The 19,194-nt window shown below is 43.1% G+C and overlaps 2 protein-coding genes across 2 annotated transcripts in view; both read right to left on the bottom strand.

Moving 5' to 3' along the window:
* The window catches only part of UBE2I (ubiquitin conjugating enzyme E2 I), a 471,577-nt gene extending 459,451 nt beyond the window's left edge, over positions 1 to 12,126 (bottom strand). Inside the window, exon 1 of the mRNA XM_069108744.1 lies at positions 12,122 to 12,126. The gene's annotated coding sequence lies outside the window, so the exon portion shown is untranslated. The remainder of the gene's footprint in view (positions 1 to 12,121) is intronic.
* Positions 1 to 19,194, bottom strand: part of CACNA1H (calcium voltage-gated channel subunit alpha1 H) — a 158,646-nt gene that overhangs the window by 54,992 nt on the left and 84,460 nt on the right. The window contains exons 14-20 of the mRNA XM_069108763.1: positions 18,641 to 18,849; positions 11,758 to 12,174; positions 8,901 to 9,001; positions 7,060 to 7,183; positions 6,076 to 6,144; positions 5,536 to 5,720; positions 419 to 545 (exon numbers count right to left, since the gene is read on the bottom strand). Coding sequence (XP_068964864.1) covers positions 419 to 545; positions 5,536 to 5,720; positions 6,076 to 6,144; positions 7,060 to 7,183; positions 8,901 to 9,001; positions 11,758 to 12,174; positions 18,641 to 18,849 — 1,232 coding nt within the window. The remainder of the gene's footprint in view (positions 1 to 418; positions 546 to 5,535; positions 5,721 to 6,075; positions 6,145 to 7,059; positions 7,184 to 8,900; positions 9,002 to 11,757; positions 12,175 to 18,640; positions 18,850 to 19,194) is intronic.

The following is a 19,194-nucleotide window of genomic DNA, read 5'->3' as shown; positions in this document are numbered from 1 at the left end:
ATAAAGCAAAAAAAAAAATTTAAACCAGTACATACTTTACAGTTTGTGATTTCACTGCAAAAGCATGGAGGAGGCTGGTAGAAAATATGTTTAAATACATGACCCAGGCTCAAGAAATAAAAGTGGCCAAACACTAAAAAATAAAACAAACTTCATGCCTAGCTACTTAACATAACATTCATTTAAAAAAAAATTGAGTTCCAAATTTTCTCTCTTCTTTCTTTACCTTCCCTCCTTCCTGAGACAGTATCAAGGAAATTGAGTGACTTTTCAATTGTCACCTGAGTATTAAGTGTGAGATTAAGCTGAAGGTCACATATTGAGTTTGTGGCAGAACTAAACTGGAAGTCATGTCTGCAGGTTACTTTGATAGCACCTACAACCCTATACTATGCCAGCAAGTACAAAGAACACTTACCTGAACCCCAAGAATACCAAAGATGATAAAGAAGGCACAACAGATGAGGACGATATTTCCAATGGGTCTGAGGGATGATATCAAGGTCTCTACCACCAACTTGAGGCCTGGAGCTCGGCTGATCACCCTGGACCGAGATATTATAACAAATAAATTTAAGAACAAATTTTGAACATTGGTATCCCTCTCTGACATCTTTGTTGGAATGTAGTTTCCAACCTGATGGTTACTTGGTAGCCCTAGTCATTGGAATCACCAAGTATCTGAGCTAGTAGGGCCCTTGGACATGAATAAATGAATGAATGAAACCACATTTATTAAGTACTACATGTAAACACTTTTCTAAGTGGTAGAGCACTTTCGTTGTTAAGTTGTTTTTGTTTTTTTCCCCACTTGTGTCCAATTCTCCATGATGCTATTTGGGGTTTTCTTGGAAAAGATACTGGAGTGGTTTGCCATTTCCTTCTTTAGCTCATTTTACACATGAGGAAATGGAGGCAAACAGGGTCAAGTGACTAGCTTGTCACATGGCTAGTAAACGCCTGAGGCTGGATTTGAACTCCTGAAGATGAGTCTTCCTGATTCCAAGTCCAGTGTTCTATCTACCTCACCACCTAGCTGCCCCAAGGTAGAACATTTAGACAACTTTTAATGTATTCCCTCCCTCTTACCTTTTTTTTTTTCCAAAGATGGGGAAACCAAGGGCCAAGAAGGAAGAAAAACTAGCTCCAAGGTCACATAGCGAATCCATTGGCAAAACTAAGATTTGAACTTAGGTTTCCTGTTACCTAACCCAGCATTTAGAGATAGGGCAACACTCCCAGTAACTGATCATGGCCTACCCTTGTCATCATGAAGAAGAGCCAGTGAATCAGACTTACGACTTCATTTTATCATGGAGAAAGTGAGCTCTGCTGTCGGTTAATATGGATAGAACTACTTTTTTGTTGAGTCTTTTCAGTTGTATCTGACTCTTCGTGACTCCATTTGGGATTTTCTTGGAAAAGATCCTGGAGTGGTTTGCCATTTCCTTCTCTAGCTCGTTTTATATATGAGGAAACTGAGGCAAACAGGGTTAAGTAACTTGCCCAGGGTCACAGAGTTAGTAAGTGTCAGAGACCAATTTTGAAGTCAGGAAGAGGAGTCTTCCTGACTCCAGGCCTGGCACTCTGCCCACTGCACCACCTCGTTGCACCCCCTTTCCCCCAACTCCTTCTAGATCTCAAGGCCCATGTGTCTGGGGATTATGGGGACGGCCACTAGATGATGCTGTTGCTCAACTCATAACTCGTTCAGCAACTTAACTTCTCTGATATACTGTTTGGGGAATAAATTGCACATCACCTTTCACAATTAATGTTCAGCGGATTATGCAGACTCGTCACCACAACTATGTATATTATCAGTAAACTGACAAGCATTTACTGAGCACTTACTGTGTGCTGGGCTCTGTGCTAAGCACTGGGGATACAAAAGCATAAACAGTCTCTGTCTTCACAGATCTTGCGTCTGAATGGGAGAGGCAGCATACACATAATCCAGCACATACAGGATATATATATATACAAAGCATATGGAAGGTCTCCCCATAGAGGCAGGCATTTGCAGCTTGGCCTCCAGGGGAGATGGTGCTTGAGTTGAGCCTAAAAGGGAACTGAGTCGAGGAGAGTATTGTAGGCATGGCAATGCAAAGGCATAGATTTGGAGATTAGTGATAACCAATGCATTTAGGATTAAAGTGAACTATAGAGAACAGCTACTAAGTCTCTCCTGGTTTGATTTGCCATCTATGAGGTGGACCTGTACTAACTGTGTTCCTTGGAGTCAGCTCCTACTGGCTTGTGCTAGCTGACTGGTAAATTATCAGCATGAGCATTTACCCCTTGGAATTTGGCAAATGCTATGAAGCAGGGCTTGGTTTATTGTTTTGTTGATTGTCTAGACTTACATGGAAGGATGCAGACTAAATTTAAAAGTATGTTCTGTATTTTCAGAGAGCTGGTTGTTAAATACACAGATTAAATTTAAAAGTATGTTCTGTATTTTCAGAGAGCTGGTTGTTAAACACACACACACATATATCAGCACACCTTTGCTTCTGCCACATGTCTTAAGCTTTGCTTTCATACTTAGGTTTCCATTTTCTAGGAACTGGAATTGTCTATCTCTTACCTCACTCCCTGGCTGAGATAACAGGGACACGTCTAGCTCCCTCCCCTGTGCCTCTCACATCACTCCCTTTTGGATTCCTTACAAAGCCAGCTCCATGGGAGCCTGTCACATAATCAGCATGGTGACAGATTTATTGGCCCCCATGTCCAGCCTTGAATTGGTCAATGAGCCCCTGTTGGGGATGATAGATGGTGTGATTATATAGTAATGTTTCTCTCTCTCTCTCTGGTAGAGCTCACAGGCTCTTAATTAGCAATAGCAACATTTGCTTCCTCATTCTACGAATTCAAAGGTGTAAATTGTTGATTTATGTACCCATCTGACTGCCCAGTATAAAGTGAGCTGGAGCTCACTTTTCATTGATCTAGGGATTCATGCATATGCTGAACACAGGTCCAAGATGGAAGCAGCCTGGGGCCCTTCAGCTAAGGACTGAGGCTTTTTAGGAGACTGCCCAATCATTACTGTAATAAGTGATTTGGATCAGCAGATGCTGCCTAGGAGATTATTCTTCCCACCCTGGGACTATAAGAAGGGAGGCCAACAAATTGAAGTAGGACAGTTTGGCAAAGGGCAGTACCCCATGGATATATGATGTCCGTGGAGGTCACTTCGTAGGGTAAGACATGGAAGTCTAGGCTTGACTATGAGGAATGTGGTTGCCACTTTTGGGGGGACCAGTGAGAATGGATTTTGGGGCTACTGGCTTCCATCTTGGTCGTATTTATCTTTCAAAAATTCTTCTAGCCGTATAACTCTCTTTTTCCTCTAGTCCTTGCTTTTTGTTGTTGTTAAGTCATTTCAATCACGTCCAATTCTTCATGACCCCATTTGGGGTTTTCTTGGCAAAGATATTGGAGTAGTCTGCCATTTCCTTTTCCAGTTCATTTTACAGATGAGGAAACCGAGGCAAACAGGGCTAAGTGGCTTGCCTAGGGTCACACAGCTAGTAAGCATCTGAAGCTAGATTTGAATTCAGGTCTTCCTGATTCCAGGCCCAGCACTATCCATTGGGCCACCTAGATGCCTAGTCATTGCTATTGTTTTGCAATTCAGGCCTGAGCACTGATTGGCTGGTTAAGTTAATATATTAAGTTCAAAAGAAAATTACCTTTTGGCACAAGACACAAAGGACAAAATACCTATGTACTTCTTATACTTCTTAACTGCCACTGCCTCCACTTTCCTATTTAAAATGCTTTAATTAAATACTAGTTTTTGCTGGTTTCCCCATAGCTCATCAGATCTTTTCCTAAGGATTCAAAAGTGCAGTTTCCCCTATAAAACAATGATGTTAGATTACATCTCTAAAGTCTTCTTAAGGTCTACCATTCTATTTTTCTGGAGCGACTATTGATAGATGCTGTTTGTGTCACCAATTGTCATTAGGCAGGGGTGTGCTAGAAAATATTTAACAACCAGCTCTCCAAAACAAAAAGTATGCATGATACACATTTAAATTTAACTTGCATTGTTAACATTTTCTCTATTACTTGCTTAAGTCTAGACAATCAACAAAATAATTCAACCCTAATCTATAGCATTTGCAGATTTCTGAGGTGTATATGCTCACACTGAAAACTTAATCATTGGCTCTTATAAGCTGGTCCAGATTGGCTCCATCAAATCCCTGGCATTATATAGAGCCAGACTTTTCTGGGGACACTGAACTCTTAAAGATCACCTCAAGAGGGCTGCTCTCCAGAACTCAGGGTTTGGAAGGGGCCTTTGGAGATGGGTTAAATGTTCCAAGATGGCCCTGGGGACTGAGCATGGAATGTGAGATATCTGCCCCACAATGCCCACCCAGTACTCTTGTGCTCACTTGGCTACCAACTAATCCCTGCAACAGTGTGAACCAATAAAAGCTCAATGTGCTCCCTTATGAGGCACAACTATCTGTCCATATAGGTCTATTAGAAGTAAAAAAGGGTAACTTTGTAACAGTAGAATTTCAGTCCAGTTGGGGAGATGTTTGTAGGAGAGAAGGAGGCATGCTTAGTATCCCTCATATCACCTCTTTATTTTATTTGCATGTAAGGCTAACCCTTATCTAAATTTCTTTCAGGACCAACAAACATTTATTAAACACTTACGTTCCAGGCATGGTGCTAAGTTCTGGGGATACAGAGAAAGGCAAAAACACCTGTTGCTGCTCTCAAAAGGCTCACACTCCAGTGGGGCATACAATATATAAATAAACAGGAATATACAAGCTACCTACAGTGTAGATAGAAGGGAGCTTTGGCATGGATGGATGTAGCAGTTGGGGAGACTGGGAGAGGCCTTCTGTAAAAGTAACATTTGAGCTGGCTTTTGAAGGAAACTAGGGACGCTAAGAGGTAGAAGTGAGGAAGGAGACAAGTCCTTTGGTCAGCTCTGCCGACAAGGAGTGACTAGCAGCAACTAGGTGACAGAGTGGATAGAATATAAGGCTTGAAGTCAGGAAAGCCCCGAGTTCAAATCTTGCCTCAGATACTTACTTAGCCCTGTGACTCAGGACACCTCATTTAAATCTCAGCCTCAGTTTTCTTATCTATAAAATGGGGATAACAATAGCATCCATTTCACTGAGTTGTTGTGAGTCAGTGTATATAAAGCATTTTGCAAACTTTATAGCATTATATAGATGCTAGCTATTTTAGCGATAGTTCTATTTCAACTCATTCTACTTCAGGCAAATGAATATATGCCTGATCGTCTGTCCTTTTATTTCTTCTGGTTGCCCTTAGGGGCTCTGGACTGGCCAGGAGTCAAGAAGAAGAGGGTGAAGACAGAGCGAAAAGGCTTGGATAAGCCATATAATGGGCCATATACCCTTATATAACTGAGAGCTGGCTGTAGGAAGGATCTTCTTTGGATATCGTTGCCAATGGTGCAACTTCATCCTGTATCCAGTCCTGTAGGATACAGTAGAGGGAGAGATTCCTGAGCCCCGTACATACCGAAGTGGCCTTAGTGTCCTCAGCAACCGCAGGACCCGGAGGATGCCCAGGATCTTGGCCCCGCCAGCTGACGCCATGGAGACAATGATATCGATGATGGAGACAAAGACCAGCAGCCCATCTAGCACGTTCCAGCTGCTCTGCAGGTAGCTGTTGTCCCCGGAGAAAAAGCCCAGGGCCACCACCTGGGAATGGAGCCGCAAATATTGTCAACTCTAGAATGTCATCGAGGCCATACTATGTGCACAGCCTTGTGGGAAGCACTTACTCAATGCTAGCTGTGTACACAACCCTTAGTAGCTGAGATATTCTGTGGGGAGGAAATTTCTGGGCAATGAGTAGTGGACCTAGAGATAGCTGGACATATACACAGAGGTTTGGGTCTTCCTGTGGGCTATTCTTTAGACTCTTTTGAGTAGACCCTTTTATTTAGGTCGATGAGCAAAGGACATGCTGAACCTCTCCCCACCCCCACTTCCTACCCCCCCTTCCTTCTCTGTGCCCTCATCCAATCAAAAAGAAAACCTTGATGCCAGATACCTTCACCATCATTTCAGCCACAAAGATCGCTGTGAAGATGTAATTGGAAACACTCAGGAAGACCCGCTCCTGTAAGGAAGGGACATGACATGAGGATTCCTGACAGTGGGGACCCAGAAGAGTAGTAAGCTGCAATTACACTGACCCTCAGTAAACGGGAAATTGGGGACATTCATGGGGACACTTCTAAGGGCAGAATGTTTACAAGAGGGAAGGTGTCATTGAAAAAATCCTACACTTTGAGCTGGGAGATCTATATTAATTCTGGTTCTTCCACTGACTTGATTTGGGACTATCTCTACCCTGCTCTCCAGATGTCAGTTTCCCTATTTGTAAAATTAGTGTGAACACATTAGATTGGAGAATACTTAAGGTCCCTGCCAGTTCTGACATTCTTCCATTTTATGATCATGTGAGCTGCCCTGTCGGTGACTCTCAGTAAAGCCACCAGCTGCAGGGTCATCTCTGCAGGGTTACAGAGACCTACATTCAGTGGGGACAGGCAGTGCTGACAAATCTGTCTGGACCTTTCAGGAGTAATTCTTCTGCTGAATAACTTGACCATGCCTGAGACATTTGCCTGGATAGTTCAGACAAGCCAAAACCCATAATGAGGCAAAGTCTGTCTGTGTATGTGTGTTTTTGAAGGGCGCAGGAAGAGAAATAATCCTAATTTCCATAGGAAAATTAATCAATCTACAAGGATCTGCTAAGTGTCTGTTGTATGCCAAACACTGTGCCAGGGTCTGGTGATACAAAAACAAAAATTAAATAGTGCCTGCCCTCAAGGAACTTATGTTCTACTTCCTAGATCTTCCTCCTTTCCCAAGACACAGAACTGTTGTCGCTCCCCTCCCCCGAGGAAGCCAGGCTTGGGCTATTCCCAAGGTTACTTTAAGACGAGTTACAAATTGAGCCCAGAACTGAGAACTGGTGAGGGGAGGGATGCCTCCTTGGCCGTTGGGTTGGAATAGCGGTGCTTACTGTGCTGTTAGGATCAATGTCAGGACGCTCCAAGGCTATTGTGATGCAGTTAAGAAAGATGAACACCAGGACCACATGGTCAAACATCTTGTGGGCAATGACCTTCTGACATGTGACCCGGGCCCTGGGTGGAGCAAAAAAAAAAATAGATTCAGGAATCAAAGAGGAACATATGGCCTCAAAACGTGATGTTGCCTGCAGATGAGTGCTCTAATGGAGACAGCTCTGAGCTGGGGGTTTCTGGAGCTGTGTTATAGTCTTGGTTTGTCACTAATTCTGGGTAACTTGGTGTGAATCCCTCCCCTTGCCTGAACCTAAATGAAGCTCACCCATCTGTATAAGGATGAGTAAGCCATGTCCTGTCTCCCTCCCAGGGTGGTGCCGATGAGATAATGGCCCTGGAAAATGTAGAGCATGCCCCACAGCGGGGAAGGGGCACAGCCAGGCTTTGAACTCAAGCTAAGGCTGGCGCTCTCTCCATGATGACATGCTAACATCATGCCAACGGTTGGATTCCAGGCACAGGTCGGGGGTGGTGGATGTGGAGAATTTAGGGGGTGGCATTAGGGCCTTCTTTGGACTTCTGGGAGCCTTCCTATGGATTTATGGAGAAAGAGCTTACTTTAAGGCGAGGGGTGAAGGTGGTCAGATTCACTGTGTAAACTAGTCTTTATTTTAGTATAGCTCTGCTACTAGGGAGGAAGGGAAAGGAAGGGAATAAATATTTATATGGTACCTCCTATGTGCCAGGCACTGTCCTAAGCATTTTACAAACATCATCTCACTGGATTCTCACAATAACCCTGGGAGGCAGGTGCTGTTATTATCCTAATTTTAAAATGAAGAAAACTGAGGCAAACAGAGGTAAAGTGTCTGAGCTAATAAGTGTCTGAGTCTGAATTCGAACTCAGGTCTTCCTGACCCCAGGCTCAGAGCTTTATCCACTGTGCCACCTAGCCTTCCCTAGCTTTCATTATATGTCCTTGCCTCTAAAATCAAAAGGCTGGGATCAACACTCTCAAATTCCCTTAGAACCTTCCAGCTTTGGCATTCTTTGTTCTAGGCTCCCTCTAACCTTTTTTTGATCCATGATCTGAGTTCCCTTTCAGCTCTGACATTCAGTGTTCTCTGTTCTGCAATTCCTCTGAGCTCTTACATTTTATATTTTATGTTCTGAGGTTACTTTCAGTCCTGACATTCTTTGTTCTATGATCTGAATTCCCTTCTGACATTCTACATTCTGTGTTCCAAGGTTCTAAATTCCCTTCAAACTGTGACATTCTGTGTTCTATTGTCTGGGGTTCCTTTCAGTTCTGATGTTCCATGTCCAATATTTTGAAGTCTAGTCCAGCTCTGTAGTTCTGTGTTCCAAGGTTCCTTTTCATTCTTGACATCCTATGTTGGATGTTATGACATCACTTCCAGCCATAATAGTCTACAATCTATATGGTTCTTTATGTTATTATTATTATAAATCAACATCTAGATATTTTGGTGGTATCAATATGGGAAGATGCTTGGGTGCAGTATTCATTATCTGAACTACAGAAAGAAGACTCAAGCAGGACTAAGCTTCCCTCTCTTCCCTGTCTGCCTTTGATGGAGATGGTAGTATAGTATCATAGAGAGTGGTAGGGAACTTGTAGAAGCTGGCAGCATCCCATGGCACAGGGGGTGATCCTGAGGATGGGATATGGTGAATGCCATTTATGAGATTCTAGAGGGGCAGGGGCTATACCTGCTTCTTGAATCCTTCAGGGCTACCTTTGAAGGTTAACATTGCTGTGCCCAGAGGAAGGTTCAATCACCACCACCTGCAGCTGATGGGAATAGCTTCTTACCGGTTCTGAGGTGAGAACATGTAGAAGGACCAGTCTTCATGGGTCTTACACCATTCTGGCTTGTAGGGCTCCAACATCTTTTTTAGTCGGAAGCAATAGCTCTGGAACAGAAAGATAAAAAGTTCATAAGATTTAGAGCTGGAGAGGATTTAATGGTTATCTACCCCAAATCCCTTATTTGTCAGAGTGGGACCATCGACACTCATCCAGACCTATATCTTGCCACTGGACTCTGATGACTCTAGAGGAGAGAGTGAGGCTGGTGACTTTACCCAGCCTTGCCTCACTTATATCCAATTCACTTGCAATTCAAGACATCACCCTCCTTGATATCATCAGTCCTCTTCAAGAATGAAGGAGGAATAATAATTTGTTAGATGAGACCAAGAGAGTATGAGGAAATTACCCAAAGTTACACAGTAAGTAGAAAAACTAGCATTTGAACCCAAAATCTTTGGGTTTAAAATCTAGAACCATTTCCATCATACCATGCTCCCTTTCATAAAAACTCTTGCTATTGGGAATGAGAGGAAAGGGGGCCCCTTCTTCTGATCATGGATCAGTAAACTTACCCTGCCCAATGTAGAGATCCCAATGTACCCTCTCTTGGGGAGCCCCTTAAGCTAGATAGTCTCCTTCTGAGTCCTTGGGAGGGATGATGGAGGTAGGACAAACGAGGACATTCCTTCTTGACTAGTGAGAAGCAGCATGATGTGGTGGAAAGAACACAAGCCTGGGGGCTAGGAGACCCAGCTCTACCAGCTTTACCATAAATTTTGTGTGTGACCTTGAGGAAGTCCCTTCCCCTCTGTGGCCTTCATTGTCTCATCTGTGAACTGAGGTGAGTTCACATGATCTCTGAGGTTCCTTTCAGGTTTTTGTGCCTCTCCCCTAGATAACTTCAAAAGTCCCCTAATTGGCCTCCTTACATCAATCTCTCCTTGTTCTGGTCTGTGATTGCATTAATACTGATAATGAAAATAATAACTAGCATTTATCTTGTGTTTTAATGTTTGCAAAGCACTTTACAAATATTAACTTATTTCATCCTCAAAACAACCCTGGGATGTAAATGCTATTATGTCCTCATTTTATAGATGAGGAAACTGAGGCAGAGAAAGAGGGTTAAGTGACTTGCCCAGAGTCCCATAGCTAGTAAGTGTGTGCTTCTGGATTTGAACTCGGGTCTTCCTGACTCCAAGTCCAGCACTTGATCTGTTGGGCCACACAACTGCCTATAGTTGTCAAAATCAGTTTTTTTTTGAGGGGGAAGGGCAGGGCAATTGGGGTTAAGTGACTTGCCTAAGGTCACACAGCTAGTAAGTGTTAAGTGTGTGAGTCTGGATTTGAACTCAGATCCTCCTGATTCCAGGGCCAGTTCTCTATTCACTGTGTCACCTAGCTGCTCCCAAAGTCGTTCTAAAGAGCCAACCTCACCATGCCTTACTCAATAAACTCAAGTGTCTCTCTATTTTTTCTAGGATAAGATGTAAAATCCTCTTGGCTTTTAAAAGCTTCTCACAATCTTGCAAATGTAATTTTTTTAGCCTCATTACTCCCAATCTCGTATGGCTTTCTCTCTACCTCCAACACAGTGTTTCATTTTTGGACTCTGCATCTTTACACAAGCCGTCCCTCCAGCTCCCCCACTCACCAAACCTGGAATACAGTCCCTCCTTGCTTCCTCCTCACAGAAACCCTTTCTTCCTTCATGACCTGACTAAGAACCATCTTGTATGTGAAACTTTTCTTGGTCCCCTCAACTGGAGAACCTTCCCTTTCAAATGACTTTCTAATGAACTATCTTTTATCTATTTGTACTTCTTCTCTTTATATTAATTTGCAATATAGTTACATACCAAATAGTATGACTAATGAGTCCCCTGAAGTGGTTGTACACATTCGAATTCACATTATTCAAAGTTATAATTAAGGAAAATGATAATGAGTTCCAGTGCATTGGAAATATTCAGTGCTAATCTGAATAATGGGAGCAGCTAGGGGGCACAATGGATATAGCACTGGGCTTGGAATCGGAAAGACTCATTTTTTGTGAGTTCAAATCCAGCCGGAGACACTATCTGTGTGACCCTGAGAAAGTCACTTTTTTGGCTCAGTTTCCTCATCTGTAAAATTAGCTGGAGATAGAAATGGCAAACCACTCCAGGATCTTTGCAGAGAAAACCCCAAATGGAGTCACAAAGAGTTGGACACGATGGAACAACGACAATCTGAACAATGAGACCGATTCGGGGGATTTCTTATTGGCACTCATGGGGACCTTGCCATGGACTTACACCTGTACTTTCTGTCTCCCACTAGAGTCTAAGTCTTTGAGAGAGGGAATTGCTTCTGTCTTGGTATTTGTGCTCCCTGTGCCTTGCAGACTGTCTGATAGTAAGTAAGTAGGTACTTAACACATGTTTGATTGATTTGACTTTTAACATCCTGGGGTTCCAAATGTGACAAGGGAGGGGAAAGTGTTCCAGAAACAGACTGTTATGATTATCAAAGCTAGCGTGGGACAATGGAAAAGGCATTAAACTTGGGCAGAGAGGCTCCACTTCTGACTCTGAGATTTACTAGCTGTGGGACTTTAGGCAAGTCGCCTAAACTCTCTGAGACTCAGTTTTTTAATACATAAAATGGAACAATAATAGTAGTTGCACAAATGTCTCAATGGATGGTTTTGAGAAAAGTGCTTTGCAAATTGTAAAGTGGTGTGGAAATGTGAGTTACTACTATTCTTTCCATTGGCATCACCCCTTCACTTCTCCGAGAGATCCAGAGACTTCAGGAGTGAAGGAGACACTCGCATCCCCCACATCCACGTGACTCGATGCGTGACCCAACTCACATCATCCATGTCGTCATCGTAGTCTGAAGGGTCCTCCTTGTGGCTGTCGATGCGTAGGAAGAACTCGCTGGGCATGTGCACCATCTGTCCATTGCAGTCCTGGTACTCCAGGGGCAGCAGAGCAGCTGGGCGTGGGGACAGTCGCTGGAGCCCCTCTCGGAGGTCCAACGTACTTCGGTAGTCCAGGGACTCAGCTCGGCGCAGTTGGGACGCCCGGCCTGCTGAGCCCGGCTTGGCATCATCCGACTCATCATCTGTGCTGCCTTTGCCCTCCCCGGAGAGTAGGGACTCGCGCTCCCCACACTGGCTCTTCTTCTTTAAGCTGGGCGCCCGGCCCAGGCTGTTCCAGCTGGAGCGCCTGCTGCCCCATGTACTATTGGGACCCCAGTTGGCACAGGGAGAGCTGCGTAGGCTGGACTGAGAGACAGTCAGGGAAGGACATGACATGAGGGAAAACAATAATAAGAAATCAATGACATATGAAGTCCTTTGTAGTTTACAAAGAGATTTAGAGATTATAAGTCTCAGTTTATAACAGTTTACAAAACACCTTGCTGTCTTCAAAAGGTTTAGGAATATAAGATCATAGGATTTAGGCATAGAAGGAAGCCAAGAGATCATTTAATGCAGGACTTCTTCACTCTTTTACTGTTCTGAACTCCTGTGGCAGTTTGGTGAATTATGTTATTAAATTCATGAAATAAAGTACACAGAATTATAATGAAAAGAATTATATTAAAACAGTTCTCTCTGTCTCTCTTTTAAAAACAAGTTCCATGGGCCCCAGATTAAGATCTAGTCTAATTTCTTTATATTATAGATAGGGAAACAGAGGCCCATGGAGGGAAGGTGACTTGTCCAAAGCATAAATAGTAAAAAGTAGAACTGGAATCTAGCTCAAGAACTCTTCTAATGAATTCATTACTCTTTTAATTATACTATAACTTGTTGCTTCCTTAAGAGTTGATGACATTATTTATAATTCACAAAATGTTTTCATATCCACTCTCGCATTAAATTTTCACAACAGAGTTTGAATCCAGGTCTTTCAAGAGAAGCAGAACAGGGAACATTTCTACTCATCTCAGGAGGGGAAAGCTCAAGGTCACGTAATGAATTAATGACGAGCTGGGTTTAGAACCTAGGGCAGATCTCTCAGGCTATGCTACCTTGACTATAAGAAAGTAAGAACATGTGGCCCTCTGAGGTCAGGCATGACCTAGGATCTCACGTCAAACGAGGACGCTAAAGAGTAGTTTAGGGGAGACCGTGTAGAAAAAGTGAAAATAGAACAAGATTATTGTTCCTGAGAGGATTTGAGAAATTTAAGGAGGAGAAAAAGGAGAAGATTGGGGTGACTAGTCAGAAGGACCTGAGTTCAAATCTGGCCTCAGACACTTAACACTTACTAGCTGTGTGACCTTGGGCAAGTCACTGAACCCTAATTGCCCTGCCTTCCCCCTCCAAAAAGAAAAAAAAAAGAGAAGGTTTTACCTAATGGAAGAAAAAGACTAGAGCTGAATGACAAGGATATGAAGGAAAGGAGGAGGATATAGATTCTAGTGCAAGGACAAGGGAGAAGAGAGGAGTGGGGGGCGGGGGGAGGAAGAATAGAAGGTGGATAGGAGGGCTCTAGCTATAAGAATCAGAAGGAGATATAATAAAGAGGGTGAGGACTCACAGTAAGATACAATAAGTTGGTAAGAGGCCACTAGGTGGATATGGCTGATAAAGTGCTAGATCCAAAGTCTGGAAGACCTGAATTAAAATCTGACCTCAGATACTTACTAACCACGTGACCTTGGGTAAGTCACCTAACCTTTGTCTGCCTTGGCTTCCTCAGCTGTAAAATGGGGATAATAACAGTGCCCCCCCCCTCGGTTGCTATAAAGATAAAACAAAATATTAGGTTAAAGCACTTTGTATATACTATTTTTGGCAGCAGTAGTAGTAAGAGAAGGGACAGGAAGGTGAATATGGTTAATAAGGTGCTAACAATGGCAAGGAACTAAAAAAGAGAGAAAAGAAAGTGATATCTGTGGGCTGAAGACCCTCCCTGGCATCTCATAGTTTTATATGATCTTAGAGTTGGAGGTGGAAGGTATCCTAGAAGCCATCTTGTCCAGCTCCCTCATTTTCTTTTTTCTTTTTTGGAAGGCAATTGGGGTTAAGTGACTTGCCCAAAGTCACATGGCTAGTAATTGTGTCAAGTGTCTGAGGCTGGAGTTGAACTAAAGTCCTCCTGACTCTAGGGACGGTGCTCTATTCACTGCGCCACCTAGCCGCCCTAAGCTCCCTCATTTTCTTTCTTTCTTTTTTTTTTTTTTAAAGCAATCAGGGTTAAGTAACTTGCTCAAGGTTACATGGCCAGTTATTTCTGGGTGTGGTGCTAAGTATCTGAGCCCAGATTTGATCCCCAGGTCATACCAACACTGGAGCCCGTGCTCTTACTCGCTGAGCCACCTGGCTGCCCAAAGCTCCCTGATTTTCAATGTGAGGACACTGAGGTCCAGAGAGATTAAAGAAATGACTCATGGTCACATGGTTAGTGTCAGAGCTGGGATTGGAACCCAGTTCCTTGGACCCACCACGCCATGCACTCTATCCTGTTTGTCTCAGCAGTCTTCCATGGGAAGAGTTAGCAAGAACCACAAAGGACTTAGGATCTCCCTTTCAGCAAGTATGGAGAGCAGGGTGAATCTTGCAGTGGTCTGCAAAGAATATGTGATGCTTTTATTTCTGCCATGATCTTTGCTCAAAGTGTAGGCTGTTCTTCATAGAAAAGAAGGTTAGAACTAAGAGTCTGAATGCAGATTGAAGCAAACTACTTGCTCTCTCTTTTTTTGTTTTATTTCATTCCGTCTTTCTTGTTATTCACTTCATTGGTTATAATTCTTCTTTACCACCTGACTAATGTTTAATGTAAGGGTATTTGTAGGACCTACATCAGATTGCATGCCACCATGGAGGTGGGGGGGAAGAGAGAAAAGATGGGGGGTGGGAATTTGGAACTCCCAAGGGGTCGTGGAACTGAATGTTGTAACTAAAAGTAAATAAATAAATTAATAAAAAGAAAAGAGGGTTAAAAAAAGATAAAGAGATTTGAGGCACATCTCTCTATTCTCCAGGCTATCAAGGAGAATGGAGTATTCTTTAAAAACAAAACAAAGAAAGAAAACAAATTAGAAGAAGAGCTTTTGTGTGAAAACAAAAAAGATCTTAAGAGGCTGAGGGGAATCCTGATACGTGTCTGGAGTCACAATGATAGAATATGATACAGTGAAGAAAGAGAAGAAAGAACATTGGATTCATGTTGCTCAGCAATGCATGAATCTCTTCTTGAAGAGGAGGGAATTGTACCCTTTAAAGAGGAAGGAATTTCTTGTTATTGAAGGAATGACATGTATCCACAGGATGAGCAATCATCCAGTGAGGGTCACAGGAGGAAGAGATGAGTAGAAGCGGTTGGTGACTCTTTGATGAGGGATGATGAGGTGGATACTTGTCAGCTTGACAATAATAATAAAAAGAGATTTCTCCCTACAGCGTGTATCTTGAGTTTCCTGAGACTCATCATACCTGATGACTGCGACCTAAATCCTATGACTCACATAGGTGCAAACTTAGAGAATAAATCCAGAAAATATTGTTGAAGATTACGAAGTCTTAAGCAAGAAGCAGAAGAGCTTAGAGAGGGGGAGAGGAGAGAAAAGAAGTCATCCACTACTTGGAGCGACAACCATTAACACTGTCAGGGAAATGTCTAGGAGAAAGGATGATCCTGGACAGATGCCTGGAGAAAGTCAGTCGAAAGCATTTACTATGTGTCAAGCACTGGAGGTTCAAAGAAAGCCAAGTTACCAAACATTAATTAAATGCCTACTATGTGCCAGGTACATTGCTGGTAGTCCCTGGCAAAAAAGGGCAAAAACAGTCCCTACCTTCAAGGATCTCACGTTCTAAAGGGAGAGACAACACGCCCACCATTGTATATGCAAGATAGATACAATGCAAATGCAAGATAATCTCAGAGGAAAGGCACAGCTAGTGTTTTCTAAATGGAGATAGACTCCAGAAGAAAAAGGCATTTTGGGATCAAACATTTGGGATGTGAACAGCTGGTTAAAAGAATGGTTTTGAAGAATGGGATTTAAAAGCAAAAAAGAATGGGATTTGTACTCCAGGAACATGGTTTAATATGTTTAAGAATGACAGGCTCATTGACAGGGATCAAGTTCACCTAATGAGGGTTTATAAGAATGGCTTTGCTTAACTGTTTCTTCTTTAACACCACAACTACTATGGAAATAGGCTTCACATGATTGCACGTATACAACCTATATCATATTGTCTTAGGGAGGGAGGGAGAAATTTGGATCTCAAGATTTTATTTTAAAATGTTAAAAATTGTCTTTGAAAGTAATTGGAACAAATAAAAAAACTAAAAAAAAGAATGGCTTTGCTTGGAGATTTGCAAATCTAATCAGAAGGCTTTAAATCGAAAAAGAGAGGATGGAGAAGATTACTTACATACTGTAGATCCTCTAACCTAAATACTGTGGGGAGCAGTTGCAATGGCAAAGACAAGCCAGGAGATTCACCAGAGACAAAATTCAAAATAGGAGTCAGCAACAATAAAACCAAGGCTATCATCTCTGTCTATACAGAGAGTAGGGTAACAAGCAAGGTGATCTGGAGGCCTGGTGCAAGGAGGCAAATTGGTCTCATCACTGAGACCTGATGGGGCTAGAATATAGCTCTGAAAGGATTTACTTCATTCAGAAGGAACAGGATAGGTAAAGGCAGGGGGGATGTGGCATTGTGAGTGCCTGGCATGGCAGCCTGTTGCAGTGTGGATGGGGACTCCAGTTATTTAGAAACCCACTGTAACTCTCTCTATGTCCAATCACAGCAGCTAACAGTGTCCTGATTTGCTTTAATGATCATTTCATCCTTCTATAGATGCAGGAACCAATGACAAAACTTTCATTCTGGATCTGATTTTCACCAACAAGGAAGAATTGGTTGCTACAATGGAGATGATGGGAATATTTGAGGAAAATAACCATGCCGTCTTAGGCTTTGTGACAGAAAAGGAGGAGAAATTTGGACCTAATCTGACTTGCCTCCTAGGTTTGGGCAGAGAAGAAGGAGCCTTTTCAAAGGATATTATGCCATGGTCGAAGCTAAGTCCAGCAGATATGGGTGACTTAAAAATGAAATTCTGAAGACACAAAGAGCAATTCCTTTGAGGAAGAACACAAGGCGTTATCTAGAGAGAGTGACATGTATACAAAGGGATCTCCTCTACCAACACAAATTAGAAGAAAAAAAGATGTGCAGAGTAATGGGAGATAACAAAATGAATGTAAAGTGACCTAGTTTTGTAAGGACAGTGATAAGTGATAAGGATACTACTGAAACTCAGAATGAGCTGAGGTTGGCAAGGGAAGTTAATGACAATGAAAGATGCTTTTAAAACTATACTGGGTGGGGAGGAGGAGCTGGGTGATACAGTGGGTAGAGCACTGGCCTAGAGTCAGGAGGACCTGAGTTCAAACCTGGCCTCAGATTCCTAACTGTGTGACCCTGGGCAAGTCACTTAACCCTGATTACTTCCAAAAAAAGAAGAAAAAAACTACACTGGGGAAAAGAGAAACACCAAAGAATGGACAGAGTACTGGGCCCAGAGTTAGGAAGACTCCAAAATTCAAATGTGGCCTCAGACACTAGCTGTGGACCCAACTTCCCCTTCCTATCCAGGGGCCATCTATCCTTGTCTCAAGGCACAGATAGGTGTCTAGCAGGCAGCACCCAGTAATTGTCCATCTGCATATGTCACATGTGAGAACAGGGAATGTCTAGGTCCTAGGAGGGAGGAGAGAATTCTATCCCTCACTGATGAGCTTATCACTAATTAGCAACTTGCAACTAAGTAAGCTGTCTGGGGGTCAGAACTTTACCTTCCATGAGCACACCTTGTCTTCAGAGTGCAAGCTAAAAATAGGGTTATAGGTAGGGGGTACTGAGGTCTTCGGCTATGAACTGGTTTAGAGTTAAGGTTAGGCTGACTTAGGGTTCAGTCTAAAGGCAAGTTTAGGATTATGGTCCCATTGAAAGGAGTAAGGTGTGGGGCAAGGTTAGGACAATATTAGGGACAAGGCTAAGGTTAGGAGTTTAATCAAGTTTGCCAGAAATGATCTTCTTCATTTAGAGCACTGGTTGTCAAATCATGGTCTGGGGGTACCTGGGGGTCACTGAGACCCTTTCAAGGTAACCTATGAAGTTAAACTATTTCCATAATAATACTAAGATGTTTTAATATCGAAAATGGTAACCATTAATAGATAAAACTCACATAAAGCTCTTTGGAGGATACTCAATAATTGTTAACAGTGTAAAGCAGTTCTGAGACCAAGAAGTTTGATCACTGCTCATTTGGAGCACTCCCTCTCCCCCAGTCCATGTTTTCAACTTTCTCCCAGTGTTCCATTCAGATGGTGTGTGCAATCCCATACAATATTCCCTCTTTAGTTCTCCAGTGACTATTGGCACACCTGGGCTGGGCTGCCTCTGCATGGTCTCTCTTCTCCTCCTACAGTTCAGGCTGATGTGGCAGCAGCTTTGTTTATCCTTATCTCAGACCCACTGATGGTAGTTAAAGCAGCCTGACGCCCTCTTTGTAGTGGTGGTGAAGACTGGGACAAGATGTTCTAGGATCTGTGATTTCTCACAGCAAATGGACAGTGGATAAATCAAGTACTTTTCAAGTGAAGCAGTTCTGCATAAAGGCTTTATCAGAAGCCCAACATTGGCATTGGACCTGTGGGCAGGATAGTAGAGAGCAATGGACATATAGGCAGAAGAGAAGAGAGTCACCTACCATTGACTTCTGGTCATAGTGCTGGGGGTCCACAGAGACACTGCTGCCTCTGCGTGAGTCTAGCAGGTTGGGGACAGAGTCCACATTGGGGGAACTCTTGGGTGTCAGCATGGGTGTAGCTGCAGTCCGCATGATGAGAGGTGGAGGCAGGCTGCCACGGCCCTCCAGATGCCCGTTGGGTGTCATTGCCAGGGAATACATCTTCATTTCTGTAGATGAGAAGGATGGTGAGAACAGGGTTATAAGCACTTCAGGGTTTATGTATGAATAGGGCCCCAGAAAGAGTGATGAGGCAGTTAATGAAAACAGAGGAAGAGAACTATGCCCACCCCCTGTTTTCTCTGAGTAACAGGCTGGCTCAATTGTCATGACAGTGCAGTGTAGTATAAAGAGTAGTGGTCTTAGGGTTATGTGCACATGACCAGTTTTGAGTACTGACTCTGATGCTGGCCAGCATTCTACCAGGGGTGGCCACATATACTTAGATTTAGTCATTTCAGTCATGTGTGACTCTTTGTGACCCCCCCCCCCCCTTTTTGGGATTTTTTTGGCAG

The sequence above is a fragment of the Petaurus breviceps genome, unplaced genomic scaffold (genome assembly GCF_028583685.1).
Source record: "Petaurus breviceps papuanus isolate PSGF00001 unplaced genomic scaffold, PetGlider_PUasm1.0 138, whole genome shotgun sequence".
NCBI classification, from domain to species: domain Eukaryota; kingdom Metazoa; phylum Chordata; class Mammalia; order Diprotodontia; family Petauridae; genus Petaurus; species Petaurus breviceps.
Note: the sequence above shows the minus strand (reverse complement) of the source record. Positions and strands in the feature narration are given on the sequence as shown.